This window comes from Cynocephalus volans, chromosome X (assembly GCF_027409185.1).
Source record: "Cynocephalus volans isolate mCynVol1 chromosome X, mCynVol1.pri, whole genome shotgun sequence".
Classification (NCBI taxonomy): domain Eukaryota; kingdom Metazoa; phylum Chordata; class Mammalia; order Dermoptera; family Cynocephalidae; genus Cynocephalus; species Cynocephalus volans.
The window spans coordinates 93,412,255-93,434,599 of NC_084478.1; the positions used below are offsets into that span (position 1 = coordinate 93,412,255).

At 36.8% G+C, this 22,345-nt stretch overlaps 1 protein-coding gene across 1 annotated transcript in view; it reads left to right on the forward strand.

The window, feature by feature from the left end:
* Positions 1–22,345, forward strand: part of DACH2 (dachshund family transcription factor 2) — a 551,156-nt gene that overhangs the window by 527,004 nt on the left and 1,807 nt on the right. Inside the window, exons 9-10 of the mRNA XM_063084695.1 lie at positions 19,661–19,809; positions 19,935–20,082. Of these exons, the coding sequence (XP_062940765.1) occupies positions 19,661–19,809; positions 19,935–20,082 (297 nt within the window). The remainder of the gene's footprint in view (positions 1–19,660; positions 19,810–19,934; positions 20,083–22,345) is intronic.

Below are 22,345 nucleotides of genomic sequence, written 5' to 3' on the forward strand. Positions count from 1 at the left end.
GAGCATGATCTATTGTGTCAAAAATTGCTGAGAATCCAAGTAATATCAAAACTGAGAATTGTCCTTTTGATTTAGCAATGTGAATAATTTGCCACCTTTATAAGAGTACTGTCTGTGGACAGATGGGAGCAAAATCTTAACTGAAGTTAAATTCATGAGAGAGTCAAGCAAAAATAGGTAACTCTTCCAAGGAGTTGTGCTACGAGTGGTGAGAGGGGTGATGTGGTAGTTGGAGGGAGTATGGTCAAGAGAAGGTCCTTTTTAATACGTGAAAATTTTAAAAGCACAATTTATAATTTAAAGACAAGAGGACAACAGCTAGAATTGTAGAGATTGAGTTTGAAAAACTGTAAATTCCAAAGGCTTTGCTTCATATATGCTACATATATGCCACGTATGCTTCATATATGCTTTCCTAAATTATAATTCAGAGAATGTTCTTCTCATAAGTTTTAAGAAGACAAGCTAAGATAACTAGGTCACAAACATGGCTATGAACAAGATCCAATGATTTCTATCTCAAAATTTGGCTGTCACTTCACAAAAAGCAACTCTTCATAGACATATTCGAGGAGTATTTTTAAGAATATACAGGAGGAACCATAGAGAGAAGAAATTGGAACAACCCTTCCTCCTTCCATAATCTCAAATACAGACCGTAGCTACTCTCTAACACCACCCCCACCATATAAACCCTGAAGAAAGGTAGGAGAGAAGAGACAGAGTAAAAGAGAGGCAGATAGATAACCATTTGGAAGCAGTGTGACAGAACTGAAATCAACAAAACATGCATGTTGGCTCTATTTCCTCTCTCTTCAAACTGGAGCACAGAGAACAATACCAGAAGTTTCTGAACAGTAAGAAGGAGAGTGGAGATGCACATGCATATATGACCTAAAGAGCCAGCTGCTGCCCATTAGGTTGTGAGTGCTTGGTAGTGATTATATCATAGCTGATACATGTGCAACCTGCAGGGACCAAGCCACGAGCAGTCAGTGCTGGTGTCGTGGTTGTCATAATGATAAGGAGGCAGCCAAACTAATTACTCTAGTGATGGATGAGGATGTGGATGGAAACAGCATGTCCAAATTGGTTTGATGAAAATTCTTACTGATCTTATGATAAAAGAAAACAAACAAAAAAAGGTGGCATCTCAAACATTCACAGTAGTGTTGGTTAATTGTTTACAAACCACTTATAAAGATTTTCAAGTAACATTTTCCTGTTAGTACTTCATGTGCCAATTCCAACGTAACATTTTTTTTTTTTTAAATTAGTGAACTGGAGCTGTGAACAAATTTAAGACTAATGCAATAAATAATATTTCCCTCTAAAAATAATTTTCCTTCACCAAAATCTGGTGCCAATATAGAAATATGTCTCTAGAGATTTAACTGGGAAAAAATAATTTTGTGATCTGACACTTTTGAGTGAAAATTAAAAGATTCAGTTTACTCTGTCAGGGCTAGGAAATGAGTTAGTGTTTATTTTACAAAGTAAAATAAATATAGATGCACTAGCTAAAATGTGATACATAACAAGTAGTATTTTTTGATCCAAAGCACGTCACTGTAGTAAAACATGTTATTTGAGACCCTAGTCAATGGAATTGAATTTGCTTTTACATGTTGCATGCCTCGTCACAATTGTTGGACTGCAATGATATGCAAAACATTATTTGTAATTATACCACTTTCCCATTTTCATCTTCTCCATGATGATTTATTTTATTAAGATAATGATGATTTCCCTTTTCTCTTACTGTTAATTAATGGAGATTTCCCTCACACCAATGGCTAAATTACAGAGGTGAGGGGAAAATAGCTTAGAAACAATCAGTCAGTAAAGGAAACGTATTTATATTCACATTACACAGAAGGCAACTTTAAGTCATTGGAGACTCACTTTAAGTTTCTCCTTTGTTCTTTTTACCCACCTGATAAGACATCATTTTAAATTTAAAGTTGATTGAGGCTCTAATAATATCTAGAAGTTACTCGCTTTTTAACATAGGAGGCTCTAATCCGAAGGTAAGTCTAATTACACTTTCCCCTTTCTGATTTGTCCTTACGTGTGGGGTTAGCCATCTACCTTATGATAATTTCAAGAGATCTTTTTGAAAAATCAATCATATATCTATTTTTAGGAGGTTTTTTTTTCTTTAGCTAAATATTTCTTCTCAATTACTCTAGATCATTTTTACCATGTATGTAAAAATATGTATTAACTATGATTAATGATTCATGAAACAAGCACAAAGTTGATATTGTTATTGTAAATGGGTGGTTGCATTTTAGAGGCTTCTCTGTGGTTTCTTTCATGGAAAAGGACAGTGGGTTCCATGAAGTAATTTTATCTTCCTCATGAAAGCAGAGAATCACCCTCATGTCTGATAGATATTTTTATGTGTCTTTCCAGCTTTCAGTATTTAATTGTGGGTTAGGTCTTTAAAGAATGATTGACTATTCGGATTGTGTTTTGTTAGCATGGCTAACACAGGTACATTTACTCTAACTTTTAGGTTGCAAAAACGTCTTGAAAACTGTTGAAGTCCAAAAGGTTACAGCTGGTATCAATAATTCTTTTAATCTAAAAGACAATAGATGGAGCCGATTTAAAATGCTGTGTACCATGTTCTCACTTATTGGTGGGAGCTAAAAATTAGTATATAAATTCACACACACACACACACACAAAAAAAAACGGGGGGGGGAGAAAATATAACAACTACAACTACTTGAAGTTGATACGACAAGCAAACAGAAAGGACATTGTTGGGGGGGAGGGAGGAGAGGGAGGAGGGAGGGAGGTTTTGGTGATGGGGAGCAATAATCAACCACAATGTATATAGACAAAATAAAATTTAAAAAAAAATAAAAAAAATAAAAATAAAATAAAATAAAATAAAATAAAATAAAATAAAATAAAATGCTGTGTACAATTTAGAAAACGTATCCCTGCCTTTTGATTATCTTCAATTAAAATGTTGAAAGTTAGTGTGTTTATTCAGATGGTGTAAAAAACAGTCAGATATCTATGAAGCCTTAAATAACAGTGTACAGCTCTATTCTGGTTCTTCTAAATTATTTTGAACAAGGTATATGATATTGCCAAATGCACAACACTGAAAAGAGATAAGGAGACAAAAGGCAGTTAAATACTATACATTTTTGTGTAAATGCCTTGTTTATTTATAGAGATATTGCAGCATAGAATTAACATTTACTTATGCATATAAAATACGATGCCAAAAGGACTCACAAAGCTACTTTTTTCATAAAATACTAGAAATAGATATCATCAATTTTCCAAATGATGTACAATTTGACAAAGGTAGAGAGGTAGAATTAACCAAAGGAAAACAGCCAAAAATAATTGAATTTCCTAGTTGTAGTTTAATTTTGTATAATACTTCAGTGCTACAGAAATTCTTCCATTTTGCAAAGAAAAAATATTTTACACGTGTGCTATATTTCTTGGTAGAAATGTAGAGGGTAGTTTTAAGTTTTACATGCACTTGACTATCACATACCACACATATGCACACAGAGTTTGGTTATTAAAATTGAACTGGACAATCAATTCAACCTGAAAACATGTCAACTCTGCAAGGTAATTGATTTCGTTTCTTTTTCTCTGAATTTACTAAAAGTTTTATACCAAAATGTTTCAACGAAAAAGGATCAACATAGTTTTATGTGTAGGCACAGCTCAAGTTGTATACTGCTATGGCTGGTCTCTTTTGAAAGTACAGCATTTAAGATTAAATTGCATTTGTTGTACGTAATAAAGAACAAGTACACAAGAGCTTAGGATCCACAAATTTAAAATTCAGTTTTTCCAAATGTTAAAAATTAAATTGAAGAATAACCGTCACTTAAATTATAAATAGTATGTTGTTACTGAGGATGGAAGACACTTAGGTAATTAATTCTAAGAGAACAAGAATCTATCTCACACCAAGCATAGACATCTACTTAAAGAAATGTTTTCAAATAATAATGATAGGATAATCACATATTTTCTTTTCCTCCTATAGAAACTCATTCATTCTGGATTTAGGGAATAGGGATTTGATCAGGGAAGAACCAAAATCTCATTCTCATTGCTGACTTTTTGACCAGTAAACATGTACACAATTTGTAACAATCCCACTCCAGCCACAGAGTGGATGTTATATTGTTGAGTGCTCTTTCCCTGAATTGGGCATCATGGGAAATTTCCAAAGATTCAGAGTTTAGGGATCTATTTACTTTTATGCTTCTGTGTTTTAAGACTTTATATGTGCTCTCTAGGCACGTCTAGCCTCTTTTAAATGTTCTTATGGCTTTTTGTCCTACGTAATTTAGGAAACAAACTACAAATAGTCCCCACCCTCAAATAATTGAATGCTTAAATAGGGATTTAAGACTTTACCATCTGAAAATTTAATTACTGATAAACATATTTTAGTAGATAGTACAATATTCTATATTAGTGGTCAGTAAATTTATTCTGTGTAATTTTTCAGAGAAGTCAAAAGTTATTGTGGGCTAAGGTAGTCAGCAAAAGCTTGACTGGAGAACATTAAGTTCTTAAAGGATTAATTAAAAATTAATTTAAGATCTTAAAAGGGTTGGGTGTTTAGAAATGTGTGTTGAATAAAAAAAATATAGAAATGAGAAAGATTTATGAGTAATAGATGCCAGGGAGTCAAACGGGTTCACAACAGCTGAAACTTTTATAGTGGAGTATTTGTGGATAAAGCACAAAAGATGGGGTATAACTCTAAAGTTGCTTGAGGGCGTTTCGATTTGTTCACAGGGATGACATTGATTTTGGGCAACTTAATCTATCATTATTGTCCAAAATGAAATAGTCCAGGGAAAGACCAAAGCTACAGACTCCAGTTAATGAAGCTATTTTAACTATAGTCGGGTATGAGGTGGTTGGAAGTTGAGATATTGTAATGGAAGTATTAAGAGGACCTGTTTACAGATAAGATACGAGCGAGGCAAAAGAGAGAAAAGAGTCAAAGTGAAGATTCAACCTTGGTAAGAGATGAAAATGACAAAAATAAGAATCACAATATGAAGTCACATTGGTTGAGGCCTATCGTTAGATGGTAAGTGGCCTGAATAAAGTGTTAGGCTTGCTTTCTCAGTAGTTTCATGTCGTGAGGGAATGTCCGGTGGAAGTAAAGAGTCAGAGGTGCAAGACTGGAGCTAAGAGTGAAAGTAATTGCTAAAAACATAGATTAGAGTAGACTTTCCTTATTAACTCTTTATCTTACAAAGAAAAACAAAAATTGTGCTATACTTTTGCTTTTTAAAAAAGTGTGGATATCTTTAAGAGGCAGGAAAGAATAATTAATGTTTATGCGATGTTTAACAGACTTCAATATTTTGGCAGGCATATAATATAATTGAGAAAAAAAAGACAGCTGGATAACAAGTAGTTGGTAGAGATTTTACATTCTATTATCATAATTGTATTCTTTGGACATTTGGAAACTGCTAGTAAATTTTGAGGAAAGATGCTCGTTAATCAAATTAATTATTACAATGCATAAAACAGAATACCCTGTTTGGGATGAAGCAGAGATGCTGGACGTATCCTTTTACTCTATTTTGAGTGGTAGGAAGGAAGAACACACACACAAACCCCACACATGCTTCTCATTCACAAACATAGAAATGGGATTTATAGGGACTGACTGAGTAAAAGACAATGTATAGTAGTAAGGAATTTAATCCTTAATTCCTAAGATTTTCTGAAAAATTGAAAAAGCATAAAAACAAAAACAAATATTCCCACATTTCAACACCAAAAATCCTGAATTTAGGATTCAACTGCTTTTGCTTCTAATTTAAATCCTAATGTTCTCTACCTTGAGGGCATTTGTTCCCACTCTGCTTATTCTAAACTTACACAAACGTATACAGCACATTAAGCATGTAAAATGTCATCTTTCTTTGCTGAATTATGGTAATCAAACAATACCTTTTACAGAAAGAGTAAAACCTATGCTGAAGGAAAAATGCGTTTTCTGGCTTCCTTTTGGAAAACATTGTAGTATTGCAAATTGGCAACCAGATTATTTATTATTATACTAGCACACAGATTGCATTGCACTTAAATCCTTTTTTAAATTTCAAGAACAAGGCCTGTGAAAATCAAGGAAATTAAAAGAATTTGAGCTTGGGTAAATAAGAAGACCTATTCTAGCTCTTAATATTATTTAAACGGGTGCAGTGGGAAGCCATTGACTTTATATGGCTTTTAAAATGTTTACAGCAAAACATTTTTCCCTGTGATTGAATTTTTCAAAGTACTAAAATACCAAGGAGAAATATGTTTTCCACCAGTTTTATGGCTCCCTAGATGCATTCTCTACAAACCTTGTATCTGCTTGCATACAAACAGTACTGTACTGGAAAAAGACACAATGCCATTTGAACAGGGTATACAGCTCAGAAAGCTATACACAAAGTACCAATGGGAATGTCAGTATCACAAAAGTAATACAGTTTTAAGACCACCCTTATATTAAAGTAGACCTGAGTAATTGTTCATATTTTATATCTTTATTTTATTAGGGGATATTTTACATCTGTGAGGTACTACCACTATTGTGTGTGCACCCTTTGGCTTTAGTGGTGGTGTGGGATATGATATTTGTGGAGTCTAAGCAGGGGAAGACATAGCAAAATATTCTTTTATAATACATTTTATTCCATTGAAAAGTAAATAACAAATAGTTACCTAGGACCTGAAAATGCTGCCTCTGTGTGCTCCAAAGGTTTGAAACAGCTGACAAATTTTAAATAGCTATGACGTGTCAATAGTAGAATTTTGCTAACCAAAGAGCCCACTTTTTAGGCAAATGGGGGAAGATAACACATATTATAAGAAAGTATCTTCTGAGTGGGCTAGCAGTTTAGCCCGGCTGGTTAGAGTGCAGTGTTATAACACCAAAGTCAAGGATTCGGGTCCCTCTACCTGCCAGCTGCCAAACAACAACAACAACAACAACAAAACACCCAAAACAACAAAAAAAGAAAGTATCTTCTGGAAGGTTATAGGTGAGCAATAAAGCAATACACTTCAGTGTCCAAACTTGAATAGCTTGTTGTATTGCCTTTTACTCAGATAATTTTTCTTAAAACATGCAGTCTGTCTCAGAGACAGTGGTAGGTAAGGTTAGATGGTTACATGGGTTATTAGTAAATTCTCCCAAGAAACCGTGATACTAATTGTGCTTGAGAATCATAGGTTAACTGTGGCACATTTCACCATCTGTTATTACAGGTATTTTTGCTGAAGGTAAGGTGGAATCCATTATCAGTAACCAAGAACAGGAGGTAATTTCAATGTTGTGTAAAGTATGTGGTATTTAGACATTCACACTGAAAAAATGCCAAAGGGGAAATGAATAATGGAAGGGAGGTGACAGTGGACACAAAAGCAGTAAGCAAAGTGACCCTCCCCAGTGATCAAATAGGCTTAGGAAAATGACAATCTTTCAGGGATCTGGATAGCTATGGCTTCTCAGGTGATGGAGGCATGTTCCTTAAGGGTCCATCCAAAGCACATATGATACTACGTGAAAATAACTTCATTGGAATCAAACGTTATGTTGATTCTTAAAGCACTTTATCCAAGTAAGTGAATCATAAAAATATACCAATTTCACATAATTGGAATATAGGACAAAAAGCTTGGGTGAGTTTAAAAGTCTGATTACGAGATATTAGTATTGAAAGATATTTGTTATTAATTTCCTCTTTATCTTCCTTTCTTCTCCCCTTATCTGTGAGGGATACTTTCTAAGACCCCCAGTGGATACCTGAAACTGCAGATAGTACTGAAACCGATACAAACTATGATTTTCCTGTACATACATACCTGTGATAACATTTAATTTATAAATAAGCATAAATAGGAGATGAACAAAAACAACATAATAAATTAGAACAATTATAACAATGTACTGTAATAAAAGTTATGTGAATGTAGTGTCTCTCTCTCTCCCTCCTTCCCACCCTTTCTCAAAATCTTATTGTACTATACTCACCTATTTTTGGACCACAGTTGACCAAGGGTAACTAAAACCATGGAATGTAAAACTGTGAATAAGGGGACACTACTATATGTATGAGGATAGGATCAGATAGGGAAAGAAAAGAGAAAATCTTAGTGATCTAAAATGTGACTGGAAGTTAAGAAGTGACCAAACAATTTTTCCCTTTATGTTTCAAGCTTTGAAACATATTAAACGTGTTGTATAAATATATATTTGTTTTTATACATCATATGATATGTAATACATATATATATATATTTATATCTGAAGGTTAATAAAAGCATCAAACTCTACACTGTCTGCATAGACCCAGCCTCAGCAAAGACAAAATAATTCTAAATTTTAAAGTTTGTGAACATTTTAGAATCTCCTTTTAAACCAAAACTCTTATGGTAAAGATGAGGGAAAAATCCTCAAATACTAGCATTATTAGCAAAAGTGAAAAATGTCTGCAGTGTCTCTGCTTTAACATCTGCCATTTCATATGGATCCATAAATATTTGTAACAAATAGAGGGTGAAGGAATTTCAACATTTATAAAATAAGGCCGAATTTGCCAAGAAAAATTTTAATGTGGATTTTTCCTGTTTTCTTAGTAGAAAGCACACTTTCATCATTGCATAGAGTTATTAGTAAGCATATTCATACAAATGCAAAATTGTATAATTATCTGCACCTTCCTCATTAAAGAGTTTATAGGTGAAAAATTGTAAAGTATTATATAGGCTGTTCTTGCCAAATTTTCTATGACAGTGTCATTCTGATTTTGAATCATCTTTAATCTTTAATCTTAATCCTGCCAAAATACCTCTTTTCCACCTTTCTTTATACAAGTAAATAGTATCTAAGGATTAATCCACATAACTGTTTTTTTTTTTTTTTCTTTTTATTAAGCAATTGCTTAGGTTAAATTCATTTTGGGAAAAATATTTTGCCTTTACCTGTGTAGTCTCGTGTATTTACTATTTTGTTTCGTAATTCTGTGTTATAAATAGGCCCATTGTTCATTCTTTTTTGGCAATGTATATTGATATTTAGAATCTCCAAATCTATAGAACAGGCTGGTTGATGTGCCTCTTTAATTTTATGCAATTTCTTGAAGCTTTGACAATACATACTTAAAACTAATTATCATTTTGAAATGACTCTTGAAATATGAGACAACTAGTTGAAAAGATATTGTGATAGGAAACAATACTAATCATCTCATTGATTTTCATATCACCTAGTGGTTTCGCAAAGTGTGATTCCCCCACCAGCAACATCAGCATCAATTGGGCATTTATTAGAAATTCAAATTACCAGGCCCTGCTCTAGACCTACTTAATCAGAAACTCTGGGATTGGGGAATGTTTTTTAAAGACCTCCAGGACATTCTTATGCATTAGAAAGTTTGAGAACCACTGCTCTCAGGTACTCGATTAATAACCTGCTCCTTTGTACCTTCGACTGACCCTCTCTACTCAGATATGTTGACTAAGCAAAGAAAAAACAAGCCGTGGTTTTAAAGTTGTCACCTGAATTGCCAGAGCAAAGCAGTAAATTTCTCCTTCTGATTTGCGCCAGATTAAGAAGAGGTTTTTTTCCTTTGGTGGATGGAAAGGACTACCTATCTTCTGGCAGGGAAGCGAAATGAGAAATCTGCTTGACAGCATCTGCAGTCAGCCAGATGACTGAATCCCCGATAATGCTAACAGCAGGCCTGTATTGGAACTCTGAGGCCATTTTACAGATAACCCAGGATGACAAAACCTGGAAGGGTCAGTTAATTGATGGAAATGTGTGCCCCTCCCCCATTTATTCTAAATGCACCTCTTTTAAACATCAGCTTCATTCTCACTTTACTCCTACTCCCAATTCTGCCTCTTCTTTGCCAGTTTATGATGCATACTGTTATATTATTACTTCCCAGTCATGAAATGTTCTTCTCTTTGCAGCCTTTTACGTAGAGGTAGCCAGGCTGGTTTTCTGGAGCAGGGACTTGTACTGCCTCTGGTGTTGTTTGGTCGTTTATATCAGAAATTCTTGTTCTCCTTTCAGTTTTTAGATCAAATTCTAGTCTCTGTATGAAACTTCTTTCTAATCTGGAACCTCACCTTTCTTCTATTTCTAGGCTCTAGAGAATATAGAGGTACTTCAATAATAGTCAGGTTTGCTTTATCTCTGATGTAATAATAAATCATCTCAGAGATAATGGGAAAGTATGTGAGTGGTCCAGAAAGATTTATATTTTGCTCTTTTTTGCTCAAAGCTCTATGATATGTAGACAAGTTCGATTAGTGCACTCTAGGCAGTTTGTGACAACTATATATGCTATTTTTCAAGATTGTAATATTTCAATTTGTAACAATATTTGTGGATTATAGTAATTATTGATCTTATTAAGAAGACTGAGGGTTGGCCATAAATTCTTCACCTCCATCACCTCTTTCTTCCTTCTTCCCACCACATACTTGTAAAAAACTTTTAAAATTATATATTCATGTACAATCTTGTCTTTTGACAAGAATTGAATAGAAAAAAACAGAATCAATCTGATGATTAGAAATTTTACATGGCTTTAAGATTACCAGTCTGCATATCCAAAGTCATGGACTCAAGTTATGGACTCTTGATTATGGACTCAAGACAGTTACTGTTCTAGATACTGAGGAGACAGCAGTAAGAAAATTAAAACCAGACAAATGTCCCTGGTCTCATGGAGATTATATTGTAGTAGGATGAAATATTTAATGAAAATAATAAATAAGTAAGTTAGATTGTATATAAAATGGTGATAAAAAAAAGTATGTTAAAGGACTGGGAATAGGAGTGCAGTTGCAATGTCAAATAGGGTGGTCAGTATAGGTTTCACTAAGAATGTGACATCTGAGCAAAGAATGAAGGCAGTGACCTCAAGTAAAATGCATAAGAACTCTAAAACATACCTTGTAAAGTACTTTGTTAGTTCTAAATCACTGATTTGACTTCATCCAATTAAACCTAGAAAAGGATCTTTCCAAACATGGTATATCACGAGGTGTTAATAGGCACTTAGGTGGTAAAATACATTACTATATTCCCCTCTCCCACTTCTGGATATTTTCAATTACCATTTAATTTATTTCACAAACACTTATATTGCGTTTACTTTGGGCCAAGCATTGTTCTATGAACTTTACAAATAGTAGTTCATTAATCTTTATAACAACCCTAGGAGGTAGGTATTATTATAATTATCTTAACTTTACAGATGAGGAGACTGAGGTACGGAAAGTTTCGGTAAATTTCCCAAGGGCTTTCAAAACACAGAGCAGGGATCCAAACCCAGGCTGTCTGGCTCCAGTGTCTTTCCCTCTTCATCACCATGTTCTCTGCTGTTTATCTTAACATGTAGCATATGCTATTATTTAGCATTAGCATTTTAAAGGCACTGAGATGTTTTGCTTTAAAAGATTTAGCAAATAAGAAAAAAAAGAAAAGTGTGCCCTGTGAAATTTGCATGTCAGGTGAATGACAAATCATTCTTTTAGTACAAAGATGTCTCATAGGTTCCGGTCAAGATGGCAGAATGGATGGTTCCCAGCGTCACTCTCTCCCACAAATCAACCAAATTTACAACTATAAAAATGTAACATCAGCCAAGCTGGGGCTGCTGGAGCTCATGCAAGAGGAAGAGAGACCTACAGAGTTCATGAAGGTGGGAGAAACTATGATGAGAGAAAGAAAAAGCTGTTCTGAGCATTTCAGGCCGCAGCTGCTTTAAGGCTCAAGCTGATGAGTCCATGGAGCAGGAGACGGCAGAAGACACAGCTGTGTCCTTCAGATGGAGTTACTTGGAGGCAGCAGGAGAGAAGAGGGTCTTGGCGACCCCCAGGATAGCAAGACCACTAATAGGTTTCCCATGGACCCACGCAGGAGCAAGGAGCCAGAACAACTGAAAAAAGGGAGCTATTCAGAGGCCGGTGAGTCATTGCAAGGGACCAGTGCAGGGCCCATCCCATGGGAAGTGTTTGGAGCATGGGCGGTGGGCGAGATGAGAACACTGGGACACAGCAAGGACAGCCGAACTGCCCCCCAATCAGCACAGGACCACTCAGAGGAGACTGGTCAGGAATGCAGAATTGCATGGGGTGCAGTTTGATAAAAAAACTCAGGCCCAGATCAGAGATTCTACAGAACACAGATCCACCGGGTCTCTGGAGAGCCGGAAGTACCTATAAGGTCAACCATTAAACCCTGAGCTGCACAGAAAGCCTTCCCTAGGGAAACAGCAGCAAAGCAGCAATTTAAACAACCACACAGCTCAAGTAATGGTTCACACAGGAAGTACCCCCGTGTTAGAAGCAAAGGACAAAAAATTAGTTCTGGCCTAGGCACACCACCAGCACCTTGGGGCCTGCCTGGGAACTGGAGGCTTGGATCTGGGGACCAGACCCCACTACCATTTCCAGGCAAACTATGCCAATGCCTAGGGGCCAGCCCAGGGACCCCAGGCATGGAGAAGGGGACTGGACCCCCCTCCCACAACCAGGCACATGATGCCAGCTCATTGGGGCCTGCCTGGGGACCCGAGGCAAGGAGAAGGGGAATGGACCTCTCTCCCACAACCAGGCACACCATGCCAGCAATTCAAGGCCCATCCAGGGACCCGAGGCATGGAGAAGGGGACCAGACCACCCTCCCAAACCAGGCACACCATGCCAGCACCTCAGAGCCCACCCAGGGGCCCAGGGCATGGAGAAGGGGACCTTTCTCCCACAACCAGGCACACCACGCCAGGGCCTTGGGCCCTGCCTGGGGACCTGAGGAACGGAGAAGGGGACTGGACCCCCTTCCCACAACCAGGCACACCAAACCAGCACCTTGGGTCCTGCCCAGTGACCTGAAGAACAGAGCCAGGAACTGGACCCTCCTCCCACAACAAGACACACCACACCAACACCTCCGGGCCCACCTAGGGACCCGAGGCAAGGAGAAGGGGACCAGACCTCTCTCCCACAACCAGGCACATTGTGCCAGCACCTCAGGGTCCACCCAGTCCAGAGGCATGCAGAAGGGGACTGGACCTCCCTCCCACAACCAGGCACATGACAACAGTGTCTCGGGGTCCACCTGGGCACCCAAGGTATGGAGAAGTGGACCGAACCTCTCTCCCACAACCAGGCACATCAAGCCAGTGCCTCAGGTCCTGCTCAGTGACCTGAGGTATGGAGCCAGGGACCAGACCCTCCTCCCACACCAGGCACGAAACGCCAGCACCTTGGGGCTCACCTGGGTACCCGAGGCATGGAGAAGGGAACCAGACCCTCCTTCCACAACCAGGCACATGGCACCAGTGCCTTGGGGCCTGCCCAGAGACTCGGGGCATGGAGAAGGGGACCAGACCGCCCTCCCTCAATCAGACACATCGCGCCAGCACCTTGGGGCCTGCCCAGGGACCCAGAGCATGGAGAAGGGGACTGGATCCCTCTCTCACAAGCAGCCACACCAAGCCAACTCCTTGGGTCTCACCCGGTGACCTGAGGCATGGAAAAAGGGACTGGCCACCCTTCTCACAACCAGGCACATGGCGCCAGCACCTTGGGGCCTGCCCAGGGACCAGAGGCATGAAGAAGGGGACCAAACACACCCCACAACCAGGCACACCGCCAGTGCCAAGGAGCATACCCAAAACAGCACCTCCACATGGGTGGCCCACCACCACCACCACAATAACCATGGCTGCCACAAAAGCGGCTAGACACCACAACCACGGTGCAGATGGTCCGCCAACCACTGGAGTGCATTCATAGAAGAAGAGTCACCAGCAGAGACAAAGAAAAGAAGAGGATGTCTCTTTCCACAAAACCCATTTCAGAGTGACAGAAGAAGCATCTGCTCTATGATAATATTGGGGGAACTGATCACAGCTCTCAGCATTGGACAGATCATCTAGGCAACAAGTTAACAGAGTAACCATTATTCTTTCAGAAGGAGAGAAGAAATCTAGGGTAATTAGAGGGGGGAGGGGGAGAGAATGGGGAAGGGGAGAGATTAGACAAGGAGCATAAAGAATAATTATGATTTGTAACAATATATATGCTAGTAATATTGATTTAATCAACATATCTCAATGTTCAACACCCAAAATATGTATAATCGATTTTGACTCAATAAAATAAATTTTAAAAAAAGATGTCTCAGAGTATTTTGGACATACTTATATTTAAAAAAATGATTTGCTATTTGTCTGAAATTCAAATTGCAGAGACCCCCTATAATATATCTGGCAAACCTAGTGTAAACCTACATGACTACACCACTTGTTGGGTTGAGGCAATAACGCTAAAGCCAAAATGTTTCATTATTTTAGTTATACTAAGTTTCCACTTGTCCAGGCTATGAGGTTAGGGCCCACAGACCCTTCAGACCCATTGTACAGACTGGGTCACCAGACCCCTCACAAGCCAGGCTGGATCATAGAGACCCCTCACACACAGGTCCATGCTAGATAATTGAGAAAGATTCTGGGAGTCATTGGCAGACGACACGAGCTCAGTCCTCAGCAGTGGTTGCCTCTTGGGGCATCTTGGGGACCCTGGCAGCAACAGCCTGCAGCAGCAGTAGCAGCCTCCCCATGGTACCCCCCCCCCACCGGAGGGGCATCTCGTGGGCGGCGGTCCCTGTGGATCAGAGCTGCTTGTCCTTTATACTGAAGTCCATAACCCAGGACAGCTGGATGCACATGCACAATTATATTAGTCAATAGCCAATGAACAACTGGGTGCACGTGCATGTTTACATCAAATGCTTGGCAAGATTCTGAACATCCGAGGGGCCCTGACCATTTTCCTATATTTTCCTTACACACACTTCTTCCACTGGACATAATATTTGTTTTGGGCATAATATTTTATCTTAAAGGTAATTTAATTCTAATTCATACTTTATATGAGAGACTACTATGCCAAATTACTAATCTAAGGATTCAGAGCAAAACAGAGACATATAATTGGTTTTAGCAGTATTCTACCTCACTTTCTCAGACTGGGGCCCTTCGTTCCTTTGCTACTAGCTTTCTGTTTCCATTTGTCTGCATTGTTTATATTTCATCTTCCTAAGGAAATGTAACAATTTGGGATCAAGTTTTTCCTTTTCACATTTGATGATGGCAACAGTTGAGGAGTCATTGTTCAACTGAGACTATGGATACTTCCTTTGTTCATGCAGGTCACATCATTACACAGTAGTTGGTCATCTTGTTATTGTTCCTCAGTTTGGAGGAGGGAAGCAGGTGTCTTGCTTGTGCTGAATGTAATACTAATGACATCGACAAAGGAGAGTCCCCTGGGCCAGCTGTATTTAGGGGAAAGCTCTCAAATCAAATAATGGAATATAATTTACTTGTTAAAGAATAAAACTAATGACCTGTAGGTAGCTGCATTTTTCCATCGCTGGGTGAGTCAGCTGTGTTCGGTTTCTATTCCTGTATCACGATCCTCAAAACCCAGAGAAAAAAGGAAACACTTAACTCCATGAAAAAGTTAGAGAATAAGCACTAGAGGCATATAGAAAGTCTCTAGCAGCCTTGATGTTAATTTTCAGGGGAACTTTTCCATTCGGAGCATTTACCTTATATTTATCTTTTTCTACAAATAAAATTCTTGTCAACTTTTACATCTATTCATCTGGCTCCTACGCAAGAAATTAAAATAAAGAGCTTATTCCTCTAAGTGCTGTTACAAAGTATGGCAGGTTTAACAAACAGGCTCAATAAAAGCGGTCTCCACTTTGCTTAAATAAATGGAGAGGTTGTTCCTGTCCTTGACTAGATAGCAATTGTCCTATATTTTTTAGATTATACCATTGTGTAATATGTGCTAATAAAAGTTTTAACATGTACACTCTGAGCACCAGACTTTTAAATCAAAATAGAATACTGAAACAAACCCTTTCTCCCAGGTTTAAAAGGAGATGCTCTCATTTAACTGACAATCTATGTTTCTAGTACTTGCCCATTTTTAATTTCATTGCCAGTTAGGATTTCTCAAGCCTGCCTAATAAATTCCCATGTAACAGTGCATTTATTCAAATGCTGAGCAAAATGTAGATGCCATTCAGATGTGAAGACCTATTACAAGATTGAAATCAATTTCTAATGCAGTTATCATTTATTTTTGTGCCATGTGATTTAAATCAGAAAAAAAACCCTGATGAATAGTTTGGCAGTTTCCACTCATATACACTAAAATTACACTTCTACTAGTTTTGGGCTATTATGGACCTTAACATGCAATGTGACCTTGGTCTGAAAAGCATGTTTGGTTAGCACAGAAACTTAATCATGAGAAGTCATAAGTAGAATCCTTCTTCTTTACTGCCCTTTTTCTAGGACTAGGAAATTTATTGCTTGCAGGACAGGTAGGATATGAACAATGGGCCAAATAGAGTCCAGGGTTATCTCATCTGTGTGAAAACTGCTGCTGAAAATCGATGTGACCTCTGCTACACTGTCATCCCAGTTCCCACCCTCTGTGTCCTATTTGTCTTTTGATAGAAGCTTAGATCTGTGTGCTGTCTCTATGTGTCTCTCTTGGGCCAGATTATCAAAATGAATCATTGCCTGCATACCTCTTATATTTCTATTTATTTTCCTGGTGTTGACTAGGTCTGGTGAAATATGATTCTTTTTGCATTTGATCCTCACTGCAACAAGCAACACCTAATTCAGCTGTGTCTATCTCTTTAAAGAAGAGTAATACTATTTTGAAACTTCAATCTACTGTACGGCAACATTACAAACCATAGACCATGCAACCTGTCTTCATAGTCAATAGTAATTTTCCTTTCATCCAATTTAATGGCATTTCTTTAATCTCTGAATAGAAGACTCCTAGCAGGGATTTTAACGTAGTTATAATTTTATTTTATGCATACTGAATGTATTGCTTTCTTTTCAGGTATCTTGTTTGTAAAGTGCCCCTCATATTCTCACCACTGAGATTACATGTGTGTGTAGAGTGATACATAATAAAGAATCCATTAATTTTGAGAAATCTGTTTCTGATACAAAATATTTATTCAGGGAAATATTATATTGTCTTTGAATGAGCAGGAAGTCAATATTCTAACTCCATAGCAGTTCATTTTGTAAAAATAGATCTTTCAGGCTACATAAATTTATATTTTAAGATTAAAAACATCAATATAAAGGTGTAGAACCTCTCCAGCTACTATTAATGTTGATGGATCATTATGAAGTCATTCCATCCACTTAATGTGGAGAAGACAGAATACTAGATGTTTACATACAGACACCAAACAATACAAATAAAGCATACCATTGCTTGGTTATTGAGAAATATACTTTAGAAACATAAGAGCTTCTAGCTAAGACATGTTTTAGGATTCAGCTTTTTTATGAGATATTTCAAATGAAACCATATAGTTGAATAAGGTCACAGAATTTGTGATAATGTGCTGATTCCCTCTGGAATACTTCACTTCCAGACCTATCACTGACTTAAAAAAAAAAAAAAAAAAAAGAGAAATGTTCTATAAGAGGTTAGAGTCAATTTAAAATATCCAAATTATTATAACAATATTATGGAAATAAAACTACAACAAAGTTGTAGAAAACACATACATCATGCACCTATGATTAAAATACTATTTTTTAAAATTTTACTAAAAAATAATTCCTAGGAAGATATTCATCATAGCTTCCTGTGCCAAAGAAAATTAATGGGATGTTTTATGCATTTTATTGAAATTTTAAAGACCAATAAACAAATACTCTTTTTAACATTTGGATTCAAATAATGTGAAACTGTTGATTGTCTAAAATAATCATTTAGCTTGTTTCATCCCTATTTGTTTTGGGAAAATAGGAAATGTAAAAGTGATCTATGTTAAGAGCATTTTTTTTCAGAGATAATGCTATCGCATTAAGTAATCTCACTGACGTTTCCCGCAACTGTATGTCACTACTTCCCACAAAAGAAATCCCACAGCAAACCATGATGACTGTGAAATCAATGGGGTTCAAGATTCTGCACACTACATGTATATTGCTGCTTGCAATTGAAAAATGAAGTCTAACTATATGACAAATTCGTATTTGCATCCCTACAGGAACTAGAGCCAATAGCTAGATTTTGGGGGGTTCTTTTGTTTCCAAACTACGTGAAAATTGGTAAGGTCTAGATTCAAGCCTAGTCTTTTTCTTGCATGAGTCGCATAAGAATATATGGAGTCTCTGAAAATTTTTCTCGCTAGAGATGCATGTTTTTCAAATTTTTCTTGTGCCCTGTTACTGAAATTGAAAGACTGTTGGTGAATAGAATAACTGTTTGAAGTACTATGATTCACCACAATTGAGAGTAACTGAGCATGTTCGGTTACATCTCAAGATTACCTCTCTGTAGCAGTTTCTTTTCACGTATGTCATAAAATGCCCCCTTTCCTAGATGCAGAGGAAACTTTGCTATCTATTTCATACATTTCACATAAAATATTGTCAGGTAGAATTCAAGTGGATAGCCAAGTAGTTAGGCTTCTCAAAGTAAGAGGAGATTCCCTTTTTAATTAGATGTATCTGTCCAAAACAAATCTGAAGCATCTTAATAGACAAAAATTGTATTGGTGTCTCTATCTGACACTAAGAGAGAATCTCATTAAAGTAATGTGAATGTGAGAGATCGTAATGTAAAAATAAAGGGGGAAAATACATACAAAATAGATCGTGTTTTTATGTCACAGGTGATTTTTTTTTTTTTCATAAGAAATATTCCTCAAAATAAAAAGTAGCACTGGAAGCAATCTAAATGCCCATCAGCTAGGTAATGTTTAAACAAAAGGTGGTATATTAATGCAATGGAATACTATTCAGCAGTAAAAAGAAAGAAACTACTGATATATGCCATGGCATGTATAAACCTCAAAAACATTATGCTAAGTGAAAGAAGCCAGACACAAAAGACTGCACGCATTGTATGATTCTGTTTATATGAAATATCCAGAAAAGGAAAATCTTTAGAGACAGAAAGTAGATTCGTGGTTGCCAGGGGCTGGGGCTGGGATGGGAAAGGAGATTAACTGTAAATGAGCATAAGGAGTCTTGGGGGGGCGGGAATTGAGATATTCTAAAATAAATTTATGGTGATGGTGAGACAAATCTGTAAATTTACCAAAAAAACGTGTACACTTAAAAATAGGTGAATTTTATTGTATGTAAATTATACCTCAATAAAGCTGTTAAAAATAATGAAAATAGATGGATGATAGATAGATTTGCAGAGAAAAAAAATAAAAGGCAGCATATGCTTTTCCAGGAAGTGATCTGATTATTCAATTTATAGATATTCATAAACGTATATGTCAAGTGTATGTATCTTAAATTTGTTTCTTTAGATTTCGTGTCTCTTTAACAGTAAATGTTGTTTCAGTTTCATGGGTTCTTAAACATTTATTAAGAGAAATTAGAGGTAGCTGGAGAATAGGTATGACTTTTAATTATTTGTCCATCATTTAGTTTTAGAAACAAAATCTTTTTACAGGCCTATTAGAGATGACTTAGTGAAACTTTTGAGCAGTTAATTTGTGAACATTCTTATATTAATTTTGTTTTTGCAGAAGAGGTACCAGTTCAAATTCCAATGATGAAGTCACCCTTGGACAAGATCCAATTGACTCAGGGGCAGGCATTGCCCCCTGGATTCCCAGGACCATTCATTTTTGCTGATAGTCTATCCTCCGTGGAGACTCTGTTGACCAACATTCAGGTCAACAATATTTCTATAAACAAAATAAATGTAATACAAGACATTAGCACCTACATAAATTATTTCATATTTGGGAAATTAAAACAGATAATATGAACTGCATGTCATTTGCTGTACTTTGACAGGGTCTACTGAAAGTGGCTTTGGATAATGCTCGCATCCAGGAGAAGCAGATTCAACAAGAAAAGAAGGAACTGCGAATAGAGCTCTATAGAGAGAGAGAAATTAGAGAAAACCTTGAAAGACAACTTGCAGTTGAGCTGCAGAGCAGAAGTAAGTTTAATAAGTTCAATTACAGAGTGAATATTGTTTTGGAGATATTTTCAATAGTAGTAGAAATATTCTCAGTGGTAGTTTGGAATTGCTGAGAACAGATGACAAGCTAAGAATGAAATACTGTGTGTAAGCTACAAGGTAAGAAATGTATACTATTTCTCTTAGTATACTAAAAAATAATGCACTAAATCTGCACTTTGGACCAGTGGCAGATTTGGAAACATGAATATTCATAGTTCTCTCCCAATTTCATGAAATACATCTGGATATAAATAATCTAACAATTCCTAATATATGAAATGCTTACTCTTTGCCAGGCACAGTGCTAGATTCTGGGAATATAAAATGAATAAAACTCAGCCCCTGTCCTTGAGGGATTTACATTTTAGAGGGCTAGCACAACCAGTTAATTTCACAACAAAGTGACAGTCATGCACAGTCTATATGATTATATAGAAAGGGGGTAGTTAGCTTAGTTTGCTGGTGGTGGTGAGGTGCTTAAGGAAGACTTCCTGACCTGAATCTGTGTCTTAAAGAATCAATAGGCTGGAAAAGGGAATGCAGGTACCTGAGTGATTTGGGCATTCTAGACAGAGGTATCAGCATAGGCATAAGGACAAGAAACTTCATACATGGGCGATTATATATGGTTTGTTATTACAATGACTTTGGGTTTTATGAAGTGAATGGGGGGAGATGATGCAGAAAGTTGGGAATAAAAGCTAAATTATGAAGGATGTTTTTAACTATGTAAAAGGTTAGCTTGGACTTTATCCTATAGGTGATAGGAGATCTTAAAAGATATGCCGAGGGATGAGAGCCTGATTTCAACCGGATAGATCAGTCTGGTGTTAGGAATAGATTGGGGGGGGAGGGGTTGGTGTAAGACTGAAAACAAAAAATCTATGCAAAATGAGATCACCGGGCAGTGGCGATAAGTACTGAATTAGGGTAGTGGGAGTAGGCATGGAGACAAAGGGGAGAGAATGGAGAACTATTGATTGTTCAAAAATAGAACTAACTTTCCAATTGTGGGTAGCCATTAGATTACCCACAGTAATGAATAAGTGAGGCTAGCTCATATCAAAATCAGAGAAAATTTATAACCTCATTTTAGTCAATAATTTCCACATCTTCCCCACATTTACCATAAAATCCTAAACAGCAGCAAAAGTGATTTTTGTGAATTTCAGCTTCTTTCCTTTCCCTCCTTACCCTTTGATGGAAGGGTCGCAAAGCCCAAAATACGGAAAGAGGTAAAGAGTGGAAAGCAAAATTTTGTTTTATCAAGGACATTAAGTTATGCACTAATTTGAATAAATTTAGATTTCTGATTTAAATAATTTGTTTATTGCTTTATTTGAATGATAAGTACAATTATGATAGTAAAATACTTTTACATTAAAACTTATTCAACAGTCTTTCATCAAAAATAACAAAAACCACACATTCTCGGTATCTTTGTACAAAGAATTCCATTTTGTTATTACCATAGACCTCTGAATTTTTGTCTTAAGTGAACAGAAATTTACCTGGGCAATTGATTCTCTTTAAGTTGCTCAAGGTCATTTATATGAAAAGACATTGAACTGTGAAATGAATACACTTGAAACTCAAATTAGCATCGTATTCAGTTCAGTAGAAATATTTTAATTATATATGAATGCATTTAACATTTTTTAAATGTCACATGATTTATTACTTTGCTTAATGTTCCTTGAGTGTTTTTTTATTGCCACAACATCAATATCTTAATTTTCAAAAACTGATTTAGGAAAAATGTGAAGGTCAATCTTTTTACAACTCTGCTATGAACCAATATACTGCTGGAGCCCAATAATACTATTTGCGAAACTATCACAGATTTCAAGATTTCAGAGTTTAGAAGCAATTGCGCAACAGGGCAGTTAAAGTTTCTAGTTGAGACATGAAGCCCTGAGAGTTGAAGTGTAGCTATTCTTTAGCTTTTCTTTACCTTTTCCGCATAGCAAAGAAACATTGTCGTGGTTGTGTTTGTATAGCTTGCTTTTATAATCATTGTTGAAATTTATTCTCTTTAAAATGTATGCATATATATGTATACACACACACATCGAGAAAGAGAGAGAGAGAGAGAGAGAAAGAGAGAGAAACTGATTTCTGCATTATTTAAGCAGATTGAATAGATATTTGCCTTTACAACTGGTAACATTTCAGAGAAACACTTGCCAGTTTCGGTTTGAAAGATTTTGTCTTGCAAAACATTAGATATTTTGAATGG